Below are 16,139 nucleotides of genomic sequence, written 5' to 3'. Positions count from 1 at the left end.
CTTTTGTTTGCTTGTTTAAAGCAAAACAACAATCTCCAAGCTTGGAGATGGGATAAATAGTAAGTTCCTTATGTCTCTATTAGTAAGGAACCTGCACATACTTTCCTAGCCCATAATTATATAAAATCCAGATAGCAACAGCCTCAGTTCAGCTGTACTCTTCTGAAAAAGGTTTCAGGTAAAAGCTAATGTTATAGTGTCAAGACTGGAAGAAGACAAGCTCAAGTAGTCTTCCCTATTTATCCCTCCTGGATAAGCTTTGGGTTACTTTCCAGAACTAGACAGGAAATGCCCTCTTGGTTGGGCACTAAGGATGCAAGATTGCACAAAAGAATGATGCAATGGAAAGATGCCTCAGATATGTCATCTGTGAAACCTGGATTTGATTTCAGATGGGCTTCTTAGTAGCTATGTAGAACTAGCTGTGGGCAAGTCATTATTTTCCTCTTTAAACTCACTTTGCCTCCTAATTTACCTATTTCTATAGAAAACATGACCATTCTTCCAGTCACTCAGGTTCAAAACCTAGGAATCATCCTTAGCCTTTCACTCTCACTCACCATGCTCAGTTGCTAAATTTTGTTGATTCCATACCTCTCACTTTAGCCTGGATCTCTTCTTTCATCCAGCTGCCACCCTAGTGCAGGTTAAAATCACCTCTCACTTGGACTATTGCAATTGATATTCCTGTACCTGGAATAAAAGCTGCCACATTGATATTGGTTTTTTCTTTTAGTGAGGCAATCGGGGTTAAGTGACTTGCCCAAGGTCACACACCTAGTACATGTCAAGTGTTTGGTCTGAGGCCAGATTTGAACTCAGGTCCTCCCAACTTCAGGACCGGTGCTCTGTCCACTGCACCACCTAGCTGCCCAGGCCACATTGATACTGGAAAAGTCAAGAGTAAAGCGCTTCACTTTCCTGCTCAAGAAGCTCCAATAGTACCTCCTGTAGTCTCTAGGATAAAATACAAACTCCTGGTAGGCATTTAAAGCCCTTCACATTACAACTCCTATATGGGGTTCCATCCCCAGAACTATTTTTGATTTATTTAACATAAATTTTATATCTAATTTTCTGTATAGGCATTATTCCCCTGAAGTAGAATGTAAGGGTAGAAATTATTTTTGTCTTTCTGTCCTCAGTGCCTAGCATAGTCCTTAATACATAGTAGGTGCTTACCCACACTTATAGAATTAAATCAATAGATGTTTCCACCTTTTAGGCCTTAATTTCCTCACCTGTAAAATGATGATCTCTGACATCTCTTTCTAACTAATAAAAATTTACAACCCATGGTGGTATTCAAAATTTCTTCCCCGGGATATAGATTCAGGATCATAGAGCCTGATAGCAGGGACTTCAATGACCCTCTAATTCAATCTCCTTCATTTCACAAATGTGGAAACTTACCTACAATGTGCAAGAAAGACAGTGTACTAAATGCTAGGGATATAAAGACAAAAGAACCCCTGCCCTCAAGAAACTTCTTTTTCTACTGGAGGGATATAGCGTGAACACAGATAAGTAAATACAAAATAAAGTGAGGGAGAGAGCATTAATAACCAGCGGTTCAAGAGATAGCTTTGCCTAGGAGGGGGTACCTGCGCTGAGCTGAGCTTTTAAGGAAAATGAGCATTCTAAGAGTTGAGGTGGATCTGCATTCTAAGCATGCAAATGCCCTGAGGTTGGAACATAAAACACCTGAGCAGAGCCATGTGACATAATGCCAGTAAAACAGATGTGCAAGGAGAGGGATTGGGAGTGAAAGTGAAAGTGAAAATAGGAACCAAGGGTAGCTGAAGTCACCTAGGTCCCGGAGCAGATCACTTGAGTGTTAGGTGTTTGGATTTCTAGAACTCCACCCTCCCCTAACCTCCTACCCCAACTATAAGACTTCCAAGAACCAGAGGAGCAAAAATATTCGCTAAAAACCAGCGAAAAGTGAAGTTTGCCTTCGGACCCGAAAGTCCTGCCTCAAAATCTCTGCCAGAGTGTGTTTACGCCTAGTGCCCGCAGTTGTTTTTACGCCTCTGTTTGCGCCTGGGTGTACCTGCATGTATGTGTGTGTACCTATGCGCACATTCATCCCTCGGAAGGAGCTCGGGAGTCCCAGCCTGAGCAGTAGTGAGCCTGCAAGCAGCACACCTGCTCCTTCCTTGGTCTGGGACTGGGGCTGGGGGCGGGGCCGGGGCCGGGGGCCAGGGCAGGGCTTCCCCTTTAAGAGGCCGGATTACTCTTCTCTTGACGTCAGGGTGTCTGTCTGCACCGCCGAGCAGAGCCTCGGATAACCTGCTCAGGCGGAGGAAGGAAGGGAGGGAGGCAGGCAGGCAGGCAGAGCTGCTGGCTGCGACTCGTGGGTTGCCCGCCGAGAATACCCCTCCTCCCCCTCCCTTCTTCCTCCCCCGCTTCGCTTCTCCCTCTCTCCCAGCAGCCGCCCCTCCTCCCCCCACCAGCCTCCTTATCCCTCCCGGGGATCAGGCAACCGCATTCCTGCAGCCTCCCCGCTCCGGGAGCCCCCGCCACCGCAGCCCCAGGCAACAGCAATAGCAGCCGCCGCTACCGCAGCAGCAGTCCCAGGCAGCAGCATAGCGCATCCCGGGCTATTCCCCGACCATGTCTGTGGCTGGGCTGAAGAAACAGTTCCACAAGGCTACTCAGGTAAAGGGCTTTGGAGCACAAGAGGATGCTGGGGTCGGACTCGAGGGAGCAGGCTCACCGCTGGTCCAACGGTCCGCGCGCGGCACTGTCTTATCCCCTCCGCTCCCAGTTTCTGTCCCCTATCCTGGAACTGTCCAGGAAGCTTGGAGGCGTCCCTGGGGGTCCTGGGGAAGAGAAGTGATGCAGACGGGGAAGGGGGCAGCTGGGGGTGAGGATGCGTCAGCTACCTGTGGGAGCAGGTGGGGGTGGGGGCAGTGGTTGGATAGGGAGACAGGGTCGAGGAGGACCCTGGCTCAGGCTGAGCTTTGCAGCGGTGGCTAAACTAAGCCAGAAGAAAGAGGAGGAGAGGTGATTCGCTGGTGGGGGATGAAGCCCTGTGCTCCCTCTGCTGCTATGCCTATCGGGGTTACCCTGGCCCTTCACCCGTTGTTAGCTCCCATCATCATCTAGAGATTGACTGTGTGCCGTGGAAGGTACTTCTTGGTTGACTCGGGAGCTCTTGAATAGAAAGCCTTTGGGAATTGGCACGGCCCGAGGGTAAGGAGGGCAATGCTGGCCTCTAGTCCCCAGGGATCACTTGAGGGAGCAGATATGTTTTCCCTAACCCTCTACCCGAGTATAGTCTGCCTTATTCTTCCACCCACATCTTCTCCTTCATCAGGTCTGTCTCTTCCCCTCTAGCTGAGGAGTGGGGTGGGAGGGTACAGAGCATCCTCTGAAAAATTCAGGTGGAAAGGGGGCGCTGAGAGGTAGGGAACGAGTCCTTGGCTTCCCTCTGCTGGCTATACCAGCAGCATCCTTTGCATTATTGAGCAGGTGGAGAGAGGGATGGAGAGAGGGGGTGATGGCAGCTAAGCTGGGCTCTGCACTGCAGCCTGCATCACTCCCCTCCTTCCCCATCCATCCCTATTCCCTTTGCAGTTTGCTGCTGCCGCCACCCTGCTGTGGTTTAGGAGTCGTGATTTTTGGTCCCCACGCTTCCCGCCTTTTCCTTTCTCCCTGCTTGACACCAAGACTCCCACACTCTGGCGCAGCTGGAATGGGTTCAGGGAGGGAAGGTAAGGAAAAGGCAGGGCCCAGGCCTGGACTCTATGAGCCAATTGGCATTAAGAGATCCTTTTTTTCCATGTGCCTGAAAGGAGCTGAAGAGATGATGCAAAGTCTTTTCTTCTCCAGTGACCTTGTAGTGTGCACCGAAGTGATAGAATGAGCAGATGCCCTGGCTATTACTCTTCTGACACCCACAATTCCAAACTTCCTATGATGACAGCAACAAAAAAGTTAGAGTCAGAGTCAAAACTTGACTTTGCATATTTTGAAGGGTAAAGAGGATTCAGTTCCAAGGGTTTGTGTGGGACAAAGATGTTGCTGGGAAATATTTTATGCCTGAATTGTATTAATTGTTGGCTCCAAGTAATCACCTGGATCCAAGGGGATATATTAATAAAAAAATAGGGAGAATAGCACTCAGAGTTGTGTCTTCTTTATGATTTGATACTCTTCTCCTTTTTAAGAGTCTTTTGAGATAGTAAAGGAAATAGTAGTTACTATCCTGCTCTTTTAAAAAAGTAGAAGGGTCTCTCTTTGGGAAAGTTTCATTCTGCTTTTTCTACCAAGATTAGATTTGCTCAGGCTAATGAGACTCAAGATGTATAGTTTATATAATAAAGTACCTCCCATTTTTGTGCCACAGAAGCATGCAAGAGACTGTCTTTGTTCATACATCAATACAGAGATTTTCTGCCTTACATTCATGCATATTTCCTCCATTTTCTTTTACCATTTCGTATTGGAAGCCAAATCAATATTTGGACAAAATGAAACTACTATTCCAATAGGAGAGGCCTTCTATTCTGAGAGTATGTTGAACTATGGCAAGGGGCATCAGTAGCAAAGAAAATGCAGTCTTGCTTCTTCAGAGTAAACCAAACACACTTTCCTACTGGAGCATATGGCAAGTGAGTGCAAATGTTAAAACCTATACATCCTTCAAACAGCATTCCTCCTGACTGAAGTTTCATTTTAGCAACAATTCTTTTATTTCTAAGTAGTTTAGGTTGGCTGCAGCCCAGGTCAAAAATAGCATATTGATGCCAACTTTCACAGCCTGTTATCACAGTCTAGAATTTGGGTTTTGCTGTATCATGCTGGAGATAGAGTGGATTTTTAATTCCATGCAGGTATTCTACTGTAAGTAAATCAATATGTGAATATCTGGGTTTAGAAAGATTACATTCTTGTGTATGTGACTTATTTGCATTAAAAGCAGTGTTTAAAAAAAATGCTGAGCCAGACTGGTATACTTAAAATATGGTTCAAATTTTAAAAATTGATTTTTGCAGCTTTCTAGTAATACATCCATTTCCCCCCCAGAAAATGAGGTATATATACATGTCATTTTAGTGAGTCTAAGGTATTATTCCTACTGTTATAGGAAAAATTCTTTTTTTTTTCTTGTTTGAAAGCTCATCTTGAGGTAAGTTACCCATTAGTCTATAGTTTTGTGTATAATTAATGTGCCATAACCACATAGTCAATTTTAGGGAAACAGTTATCAGTCTTTTAATTCATTACAACCTCTTTAATTCTTTGCTTTCATCAAATTTTATGTTCTATATTGTATCTTGGTACTTAGCTGTACATTGTTATGTAAATCTGTTAATGAATCTGTTTATCTTCTGAGATTTGAAAATCTATTAAGGTATTTGAGTAAAGATATAATAAAACCTTATTCAGATAATCAGTCTCCCTAAACTCAACCATGTTCAAGATCCCTTATATAGAATATTTTGCTGTGTATTGGACCACATTGAGTAAGTGTATCTAGTTAAGTAGTTATCTGACTTTAACTCATCTACAATCTTTTGGGAGGAGGAAGGATTGGGGAAAAAATCTCTGCCTATGGAGTAGGTTATATTCAGCCTTCTTGGAATTGATCTCCCTGTTATTTGATTTTTGAAAACTTACCTTCTCTCAAAGAGGTGTTTGTTGCTTTTAAACTTACTTTAAAGCATTCATATTGTTTAAAGAGTTTAAAAACATCCCTCAAGGTCACTGGAGATATTTTTTGGAAAAATCTAGATTTGAGTGTCTGTCTTGCTCAGTCAACTAGGTTTTGTTAAGCACTTACTATGTTCCAGGCACTGCATTTAGAGCTGGAGTTATAAAGAAAGACCAAACAGGGTCTCTGCTTTCAAGAAGCCTTAATTTTAAGGAGGGAAACAATATTCAAGCAACTATGTATGTACAGATACATAAAGTAAGTGGGAAACAATCTGGGGGGGGGAGTAAGAATGGGGATCAAGATAGACACCTTGCAGAAGATGAAAGTAGTCTCCAGTCTGAAAGGAAGCCAGAAGGTGCAAATAGGGAGAGCATTCCAAGCACAAGGGCCATCCGGGATTTGGAAGTTGTTTAGCAGGATTTGCTGACCACCACTGAACAGGCTGGTGGGTTTCCAAGCAGGTTAATTGACAAAAGTTTTCAAGGGAGATGGGCTATCTCTCCTTTCTCTAAATTACCCTGCAGATCTTTAGTTAAATGTGCTAGTGCCTTTTGTGGTAGCCTAACCCTAAAGAGATGTATAAGTATATCCTAGTAAAGTTTAGTTAAAGAATAGATGACAGAGTGATAAAAAAGAACAATTTTAGAGGTGGAGAATCTAAAAAGATATACCTAGAAAATCTAAATTCCTTGAAAACTATTTTCATTTTTTAATCTATCTTCAGCAGCAAACATAGTGCTTACTAAATTTTTATTGAGTTGAATATCAAATTCAGTGAGACAGATGCCAGGGATTGTTTTTACCCTTCTTTGTATCCCCAGTACTTAGCACAATGCCTGGCACATAGTGAGTACTTAATAAATCTTTTTTGATAGAGTGGACAGTGGCCAATTTGTCCAAAGGTGATTTCCCTGTGACCTGTCAAAGGTGGCTAAGACACTGTTGACTGGAATGTTACAAAAATAGAGAATATATGAAGGAATTTGATCTTTCTCTGCCTCTGTTCCTTTTTCTTTTCTGATTATCTGATTCCTTTTCTTTCTACCTCTCTCCCTCATGCCCTTGTATTACTGGCTTTTTACATTCCCAGAAACTTATGAATCCCCTAGAATCCTTGACACTTATCTTGTGCATATAGTTGGTAATAATAAAGGTTTAATAAGGACTTTAAAAACAGGCAGCTTTTTTGCTGACACATATATACAGAATATAATTCTGAAGCCCAGTCAGGATTCTTTTGCCTAATCTGTTATGGCGAAAAGCAAATTCTCCGTTAATGCCAGCCATTTCAAGAATGCATATTACTAAATATGGAATCTCTCAGAATACAGTATCAATATAGTATTATAAATAGTGATTTTGTGATGTTTCAGACCAACCTCTGTTTAATAAATCAAAGTAGATGAATAACATATATAAGATTGTAGAAACAAAAGTCTAAAATGCTTAGGCAAAAACTCAAGAATCATCAAGTATTTTAGAAACTTTCATTTAGAGGTAAATGTAGTTTATTAGATTAATTAAATTCAAGAGTGACAATATGATGAAGTGGGAAAAGTACTGGATTTGGAGGCAGGATTCTTTGGAATCCCAGCTCCATTACCTCTTATTTCCTATATGACCTTGGACAAGTCACTTCATATCTACATTATCCTTTAAAATCAGGTGGTTAGGCTAGATCTAAATCACAATCCTTTAGAAAATGCATGTATTCAGTGCCTTGTATGCAAAATATTGTACTAGGTACTAAAGGAAATGCAAAGATAAATAAGATGTAGTCTCAATTTTCAAGGAGTTTGTAATTTAGTTGAGGCATAAAGCCAGGTACAAATAATTCGGGTACAAGGCAACAGTGTGACAGATATATGAGTTGTAAGAGGTCAGAAGATAGAGAGATGGCCTCTAGTTGGGAAAATCTAAAAAGACTTAGAAATATAGAATGTAAGAATTGGAAGGGAATACAAAAGCCATCTAGTCTAATTGTTATTTGAAACATAAAATTCTTCTTCAAGATCTCTAGTCATTGGTTATGAAGCCACTCCATGAAAAATCTTCAGGGAAAGGAAGCTCAAAACCTTATATGACAGACTATTTCATTTTGTTTAGCTCTAATAGTTATGAAATTGTAATTTTTCCTACCTCCTTGTAACTTCTACCCATTAGCCTCTTTGCTGTTCTTTGAGGCCAAGGAGATCAAATATATTCTCAATTCTAAGTGGCGACATTTCAACTATTTGACAATAATCATGTCCCTTTTAAGTCTTTTCTTTTCCAGATAAGCATTTCCTGTCCCTTTAATCCATCTTGGTAATGGCATGATTTTAAGCCCTCTCACTATCCTGATCATCCAGCTCTGGATATACTCCAATTTGTCACTATGCCTTCTAAAGTATGACATACGGGACTGGACAGAATAGTCCAAATGTGGTCTAGTCAGGGCAAATTACCTCTCTTATTCTGTATATTATACTTGTATTAATGTGGTTTAAGTGCATGTTAAGCTTTTCTGTCTTCCTCATCGCATTGACTCTCAGAGCTTGCAAGTCTAATAAAACCCCCAGGTATTTTTAAAAATTATTAGTTGGTTCCTAGCTTGTTTTTAATATTTTTCCATTTGTCTAGTTCCTTTTGTTTTAACCCAAATATAGGACTGCATTGTTTTATCTTTCTTAGATTTGACCTGATGGGATATTTCGGGGTGTCAATTTTGCCATCAAGTTTATTGGTTGTCTCTCCAAATTGTGGTGTTTGAAAATTTGAAATGCTAATCACCTGTGTCCTTATACAAGTCATTGATTAAAAAATGCTGATCAACACAAGTTGAAGGACATAGCCCTGCAGCATTCTCCCAGAAACTTCCAATTAAATTAGCATTTGATAAATTGATATTCTTTAGGTCTTTCAACCAGTTACTACCATCAAGTCCACATCTTTATTAGAATATTGGTCAGAAAAGACCCAAGACAGCCTAATCTAAGCCCTATGTTTTACAAACGAATTAAATAAGAACCAAAAAGGTCAATGATTTTGTCTAAGGTAATAGGGCTAATAAGTACAGCACTTGAACTCAAGACTTGTAACTCTAAGTCCATTGTTGTTTCCTTATATTTTATCCAGGGGGCAGGTAGGTGGCACAGTGGATAGAGTGCCAGCCTGAAGTCAAGAAGACTCATCTTCCTGAGTTCAAATCTGGCCTCAGACACTTACTAGCAGTGACCCTAATCAAGTCACTTAACCCTGTTTACCTCAGTTTCTCATATGTAAATTGAACTGGTGAAGGAAAGGGCAAACATTCTAGTATCTTTGCTAAGAAAACCCCAAATGGGATAACGAAGCGTTGGGCACCATTGAATAACAAAAACAAATCTTATCCACAAGATTGTAAATAGATTTAAACCTGGATAAGGACATCAGGGTCCACCTAGTCTATGCTCATTTTATTGCTGTTGAAACTGAGGCCCAAAGAAGTTGTGACTTGCCTGAGTAAACACAGGTAGTAAGTTTAGTTGGGGAAAGAAGATCCAGGGACCTCTTAATCAGGAAAACCTCCTTCAACCCTGAATTGACATAATTATGGAAGACAAAGGGTGGATAACATAAATAAGTTAAAAAAATTCTTTAATCAAAATTGTTGTAATTAAGTACAGCTAACTCCATACTTGCTGGTATAGCCAGAATCAACCATTCCCCTGGTGGACATTTAAAAATATAGACACCCTCTCTAAACGAGTAGATGAGGTAGAAGATGACTCTGAGGAATGTGACTTTTGGGAGTGAAGGGAGCCAGCTATGGCCAACTGTGCTGGAGAAGAACAGGCCAGGAAACCCAGGTGAATCATCTGCCCAGTAGACAGTCCAAGGGAGATTGGCATAAGGAGGAAAAGGGCACCACCATCTTGTAATGCCAGAGAGAAGTGTGAATTGTCTTGGCTACTGTTGTTTCCTATATGTATTCCTCTCTACTAGTGTATTCTTACATGTTCATCAACTTTTGTAATAGAGTATGCACCAGGTTTGTGTAGGGGGGTTCTCTTAAGATACTATCTCCATAAATGCCTTTGCTTTGTGCTAAATGTATTCTCTGGCTACCTATTAGAGAAATGCTCTGGCAGGGGATCATGAATTGTAGTTGTAGTAGTTTATACCCACAGAATGCCTTGAACTTGGGGTAGTTGGCTCCCAGGGGACATAATCTGTAAGTGTATATGGAGGGGGTAGTTAAGCAGGGGAGCTACATAGCCATCAGAGGTGGGATGAGGAAAGACTTTGTTAAATGCCCTGCTGAAACCCAAGTCTGCTATATCTATGGTGTGCCAGTGTATTAACTTTCACAAAAGGAAATGGGGTTAGTTTTTCATTACTTGTTTTCAATGAACCCATCCTGGTTCATAATAATTAACATTTTCCATTCTAAGTACACACAAACTAGTCTTGAACAATCTTTTCTAGTGTTTTTGTTTTCCCCCCAGAATGGATCCCAAACCTACTAGCCTGTGTATAATTTGAAGAATCCGCCCTCTTTTCCTTTTTGAAAATCAGGACTATGTTTACTCATCTTTGTGTCTCTTTTATTTGCCACAGTCCCTCAAAGATGACAGATTGTGGGTAACAATCAAACAATTTTCAGTTCTCTGGAATATATAGTTTTTCCAGGCGAGGTAATTTAATTTCATTGAGAGAAGCTAAGCTGCTATGTCTGAGCTCTCAATTATGCCCTTAGAATGATGGGGCAGAGCCTCACACTGACAGGTTCAGAGTTGAAGCTTTGGTTCACAGTTGAAGACTGATAATCTTATCATTGAATCCCATAGAAGAACTAACTCTTGTCACCAGAGGTGTTACCAACATTTGCCAGACAATCACAAGATGCCCAAGGAAGGGACACACAGGCATACTATTCTCCCTTGGCTACCTTTGCCACTTGGTACATCACGGAAGAGATGTAGACATACCTTGACAATAGGTTCCTGGGAGCTTTAGCTATGTCTGAATCATTCTGTGTTCAATCCAAACTGCCTAAAGGCACCATTGATAGCCAGTAACTGTCTTTCCTCCTTAAACATACTTATTAATGCCACCCTGATGGAAGCCTTTTACAGCAATCTCTGGTGCTTTTCATAGCCTTGGCACTGACTGAGGTAGCTGCATCAGCTTCACCATATTCTGGAGCCATGATCAGTCTAGCTTCTCTAGTAATGGAGCTAAACGTAGGTGTTACCTTACCAATTCCTTACTTACATTGGGTTTCAGGACACTGTTAACCATTTTTGTTGTAGATTTCCTTCTTGGTAGAGAAAGCAGTGGGGGGAAAACTTCACAGAAAAGGTTGAATTTCAAGAAAATAATGAAAACTAGTGGAAGAAACATTCCCAACTCCCAGATGTTGACAGTGGCATGAACAAGCCAGGAGATGAAATGCCTGGGACATGTGTGAGGAACAGGAGTGACCCAGTTTAGTGGAACATTATTATGTTGAGTACTATAAAGTGGTATGAAGCAAGGCTGGCCATGCAGGTGGAATAATATCCCAGAGAGCCTTTAATATGAAGCTGAGGGGTTGGGCTTTTGCATTTGTTCAGTAGTGGAGAATGATGGCAAGTTTTTGAACAATTGGCGTGAAGGATCAAAGGTATGCATTAGGAAGATTAATTTGGCCATCTGTGAAGGATGACTTGGAAAGGTGATAGAGATTAGAGGCAGATTAATATTTGATAATATAGAGGCAAATTAATAATTTGTTAAAGTCATAGTTGTAATGATTCAGGGAAGAGACTCATGAAGGTCTGCATTAGGGTGATGACATTGGGAACAGACAGGAGGGAATTAATATGAAAGTTGACTTGATAATGTTTAGTGATTTGTTATATGGACAAAAAAAGGAACTGGTGATGACCCTTTCCAGACTGGGTCCCAGAATGGTAATGCCATTAACAGAAATGAGAAGTTAGGAAGAAAATCACATTTAGGGGAAAATATTATAGGCTTAGTATTGCCCATGCTGGGATATTGAGTTGCTGGTGGGAAATTCAGGTAGTGATATTCTTTGGGCAGTTAAAGTTGTGGGTCTGGAACTCCAAAGGGCTCTAGTTACAAGTTATTCTTATTTTTGAATTGAAGTTGCTTCTTTTGGGCAACACCTTAGCTTGGTTTGAGCTACTACAATATATAGGTGGAAGTATATACAGCTGCAGTTCTTTACCGAAAATTAGACTGTTTTTTTTCCCCCTATAAGCAAAGCTTTTAAACGTACACCTTCATTTACAACTTTGGTTAAATGCAACACACTTTTCAGATTTTTTTTAAATTTAAAAACTGCTCCCCTCATTTTAATGCAAACTGGTTTCTCATATGTCTTTGAAAAGAAGTGAGATTTTTAACTGTTTCTTGGTCTGTTCTTAATAATAATGTTTTTATACAATTTTTAATGTTTCTATCATGGGTACATAGTAATGTGCTCTTATCTAGCTAGTTAGATTATTTATAGCACATAGGATAGAATGAACAGGTGCAAACACACTAAAAATGAGGTATTATACAGGAAGAATTGTATTAAACATGTCAAAAGAGAAATATTTTGGGGGAAATATGAGCTGGTCATGTATCAAAAATGAGGTATAATCAATGGATGGTATGCCCCACTAATTTCTACCCTATGTCAAGGAAATGAGAAGAAAGCCCGCATCACATTAGTTGGATTACTCCTTTACTCCTGTGACAGATTTACAAGAGGACAAAATGGACAAAAGTTGGAAAGGATGGGCAGCCAAGGGTTGTAATTTGCATCATTGAAGGGCAGATCTCATACTGCTACCACATCAGAGACCCAAAGCAGTACTGAAGGATAGAATAATGTGAGCAAAGACAAAATGGATTAGCAGGATTTCCCTTCTCCCTTGGAGGTAATTAGCTTTCAATGATCATTGTGAGTAATACTTATTTCATGTAGTTATATTATGAATAGAATACTTAGATGTTAAGACATCTACCTAGACAGGTTAGTAAAGCAATTTCAATATGATGCACTTATCTCTGTTGTTATTTTATGCTAACTGTTTAAAAATTGCTTTCCTCTCTGTAGCTTTTGACCCTGTTGATCACTCTCTCTTCCTTGACACTCTCTTCTCTCTAGGTTTTCAGGACGCTGCTCTCTCCTGGTTTTCCTCTTACCTATCTGACTGCTCCTTTTCTTTCTGCTTTGCTGAATCCTCCTCTCAATCACAGCTCTCCAACCACAGATGTCTCTCAGGGTTTGGTCTGATGTCCTCTTCTCTTTCCCTCTGTACTACTTCACTTGGTGATCTCATTAGCTTCCATGGATTTAATAACCCTCTCTATGCTGATGACTCTCAAGTCGCTCTCTCTTGCCCCAATCTCTCTGCTGACCTCCAATCTCACATCTCCAACTGCTTCTCAAGACATTTCAAACTGGATGTCTAGTAGACATCTTAAATTCAATATGTCCAAAACAGAACTCATTGTCTTTTTCTCTAAAGCCACCCTCCTTCCCACCTTCCCTATTATTGAGAGGGCAACACTATCTTCCCAGTCTCTCATGCTCCCAACCTAGGAATCATCCTCAGGCTGGATTTGAACTCAGGTCTTCTTGACTCCAGGCCTGGCAATCTATCCACTGTGCCATATAGCATATGAGTGTTGTAAAATAATTAGACCACTTCTAGTTATTTTACCTGTCATAACAGCTGAGTCAGCTTGACTTTCTTCTGCTTTCATCGATTATTCCACAGTAGGCCATTATTATAGTCAGAAAACTGGAACGAATAAATGAATGAAAAATCATTTGTTAAAAAAAAATCATTTTGGGCCTAGCACTGGGCCAAAGGTAAAAGAAACAAATACAAAAGCAAAATCAGTCTCCATCCTCAAAGGGGTTAATGAAGGAGATGAAGCACTTATTGGAGTGGTAGTCAGGGATGGGGTGGAGAGTTGATTGTTTCTTTCTGGATTATGTAAATGGTAGAGTTCAATTGATGGGACTGGAGAGGTCAGACTGGAGTGGGGGAAGGAGAAGAGGAAGGATATACCCGTTGCTGTGAAAAAGAAATCTGGAGAAGGAGGAGTGAAGTAAAAACTTGGTAACTGGAGCTTTCTTGAAATGTCCATCATAGAGGGGCCGTCACTAATCAGGAGATGAGGGCTCTAGGGCAGAAATTACCCTCGGGTGCCAAGGTGGTAGTTGAGGCTAGTTGAGTGAAAAGATAATATTTGTGTGTTCCCTAAACTTTGTTATGTTCCACCAGTGTCTAACATAGCACTCTGCACTGTGTGGGTGTTTAATAGACCTTTGGATGACTGAATGAGGCTAAGTTCATTTTTATATAGTATAGATGCATGGTGGGTGGCACATTTATCTTGCCCTCTAGAGAGCCCTAATTATATTGTGGGCCTTGGTTTAAATTGTGTTATAGTGAATGGGGACTCTTTTTTTGAGTATGGGTTGGACAAGATAGATTAGAATGGGGTATCTTCCAACTCTGAAATTCTGTCATTCTGGCTAGGTGCTCTTTTCCCCCCTCCTCTTAATGCATAACTGCTTTCCATATTCCCCCAAAATTTGAAAGACCACTATAAATAAACTCATAGCTAGCTATTTTATAAAGTAACATTTGAAATGAAACTCTTGCCAGTCCAGTAATTTTGCCTAAAGAAAAACAGTGTTATAGTTTTGACTTCTTTTGTGTTGGAGGTGGAAAGAAAAGTCATATACTCCCTGATTCAGAGGCTCCCCTCCCACGGAATCCTGCTGCTGTTGATGACTTGGCACCAGCTGTCCACTGTTCTTCCATACCACGTTGATCAGATGCCTAGTGGGGGCAGGGCACCCTTGTGGGCTCTCTCCAAAGAGAGATGATGTCACTTCTGCAAAGGATGACTTGGATTGTGCCACATTAGTGGTATAGAGAGCATCCTTCTGTACTATTCCTTTGGCATATTTTTATTTTTCCCTCAGTAATTTCTGGATATAGTCCCTTCCACCTCTCCTCCATAATAAAGAAGAATAATTGATCAAAAACAACCCAAATTATGACCATGACTAACAGTGTGTACTTGTTTCTCATCTGTCAGGTCAGAGGAGAAAGGTTATGTTTCATTTTATGTTTTCTGGGACCAAAGTTGGTCATTATGATTGTTAAGAGTTCAATTTCCTTCTGTTGTCTTTTGTTTACATTCTCGTAGCCCTTGTAGTTATTGTTTTCCTGGTTTTTGTTCCTTCCTCTTTAAATTTAAATGCTGAATTGAGATGATCAATCTCCTTTACTGGTGTCTGGTTTTGAAGACAGGAAATGGAGAAATACAACAAACATTTGCATGTATAGCTATGTAGAAAGGGCTTGGATATATAAGTCTCTTAAAACCAATTTTTTTAAAAAAAATTTAAGATAAATAAGCTAGAATACAGGGAGCTTATAAAAGAAAAACAAAATCACATCTCCAGCTGTTAGATCGGTTGCTTATTGTCAATTTTGGAGTGGGAGGGGGAGGGGGAATGGGAAGGATGAATCTGGGAAGATTCAATTCAGCAAACACCTATGAACAACTCCAGGTATATGTTGTTCTAAAGCAGAAGTTTTTAAACATTTTATATTCCAGATCTCTTTGACAGTCTGGTGAAGCCTACAGACCCCTACTTAGATTACTGCTCTTAAATGCATAAAATAAAATACGTTGGATGACAAAGGAAACCAATGATATTGAAATACAATTATCAAAATATTCATTCATGGACTCCATGAAATCTATCCACAGACCCCAGGTTAATAGTTCCTGCTCTAAATTTGGTGAAGCCCTTTACAAATATGATCTCGTTTGATTCTCACAACAACCCTGTAAAGTGCTATTTCTGTCCCCGTTTTATCAGTGACAATACTGTCAGTACTACGCTAGAACTAGGGGTTCAAAGAAGAAAAAAACAATCCAAGTCCCTCTCTTTGGGGGAGCTTAAAATGCAATAGGGGGAAGGTGACACGGATTGAGACAAGTATAATACAAGGTAAAATGGGCTGAGAAGAACGAAAGGGGGGCTTTTCGAAGGCAGGAACGGTTTTGTTTTTGTGTTCGTTTGCCTAACGCTGAGCACAACGTCTTGGACGCAGTAAGAGCTTAATAAATGTTTGTTGAGTTGCATTGAGAAATCCATGACTATTTGAAGAGAGAAGGAGCAAATTCAGCTTGTAGGGGGTAGGAAGAGACAGGACCAAGTGCAGGAAGGACTTCGCGGATGGGGATCCGTGAACCTCGAAGGCACAGCAGGTAAGGATGAGGAAAGACGAACGGTAATCCCGAGGAAGTGGTCGGTCGTGCATGAACGAACCTTTCTGAGAGGCTGAGATTTCTCTAGAGAAATCTCTCTCTTTATTAGCATTTGATGAGAAGTGCTGAAGCGTCCCATACAAACAGACTTCATACGTTGCTAGAAGGAAGGCAGTTTTACAGGCCTGGACCCGGGTGGGTATAG

General features: G+C 40.8%; 1 protein-coding gene across 1 annotated transcript in view; it reads left to right on the top strand.

The window, feature by feature from the left end:
- Window positions 1–2,306: 2,306 nt before the first annotated feature.
- SH3GL2 (SH3 domain containing GRB2 like 2, endophilin A1) overlaps window positions 2,307–16,139 on the top strand; it is a 232,251-nt gene continuing 218,418 nt past the window's right edge. Inside the window, exon 1 of the mRNA XM_027863060.1 lies at window positions 2,307–2,661. Coding sequence (XP_027718861.1) covers window positions 2,617–2,661 — 45 coding nt within the window. The 5' untranslated portion in view covers window positions 2,307–2,616. The remainder of the gene's footprint in view (window positions 2,662–16,139) is intronic.

This window comes from Vombatus ursinus, unplaced genomic scaffold (assembly GCF_900497805.2).
Source record: "Vombatus ursinus unplaced genomic scaffold, bare-nosed wombat genome assembly UNPS02014770.1, whole genome shotgun sequence".
In the NCBI taxonomy this organism is placed as follows: Eukaryota; Metazoa; Chordata; class Mammalia; order Diprotodontia; family Vombatidae; genus Vombatus; species Vombatus ursinus.
This window is presented reverse-complemented; position numbering and strand designations above follow the sequence as displayed.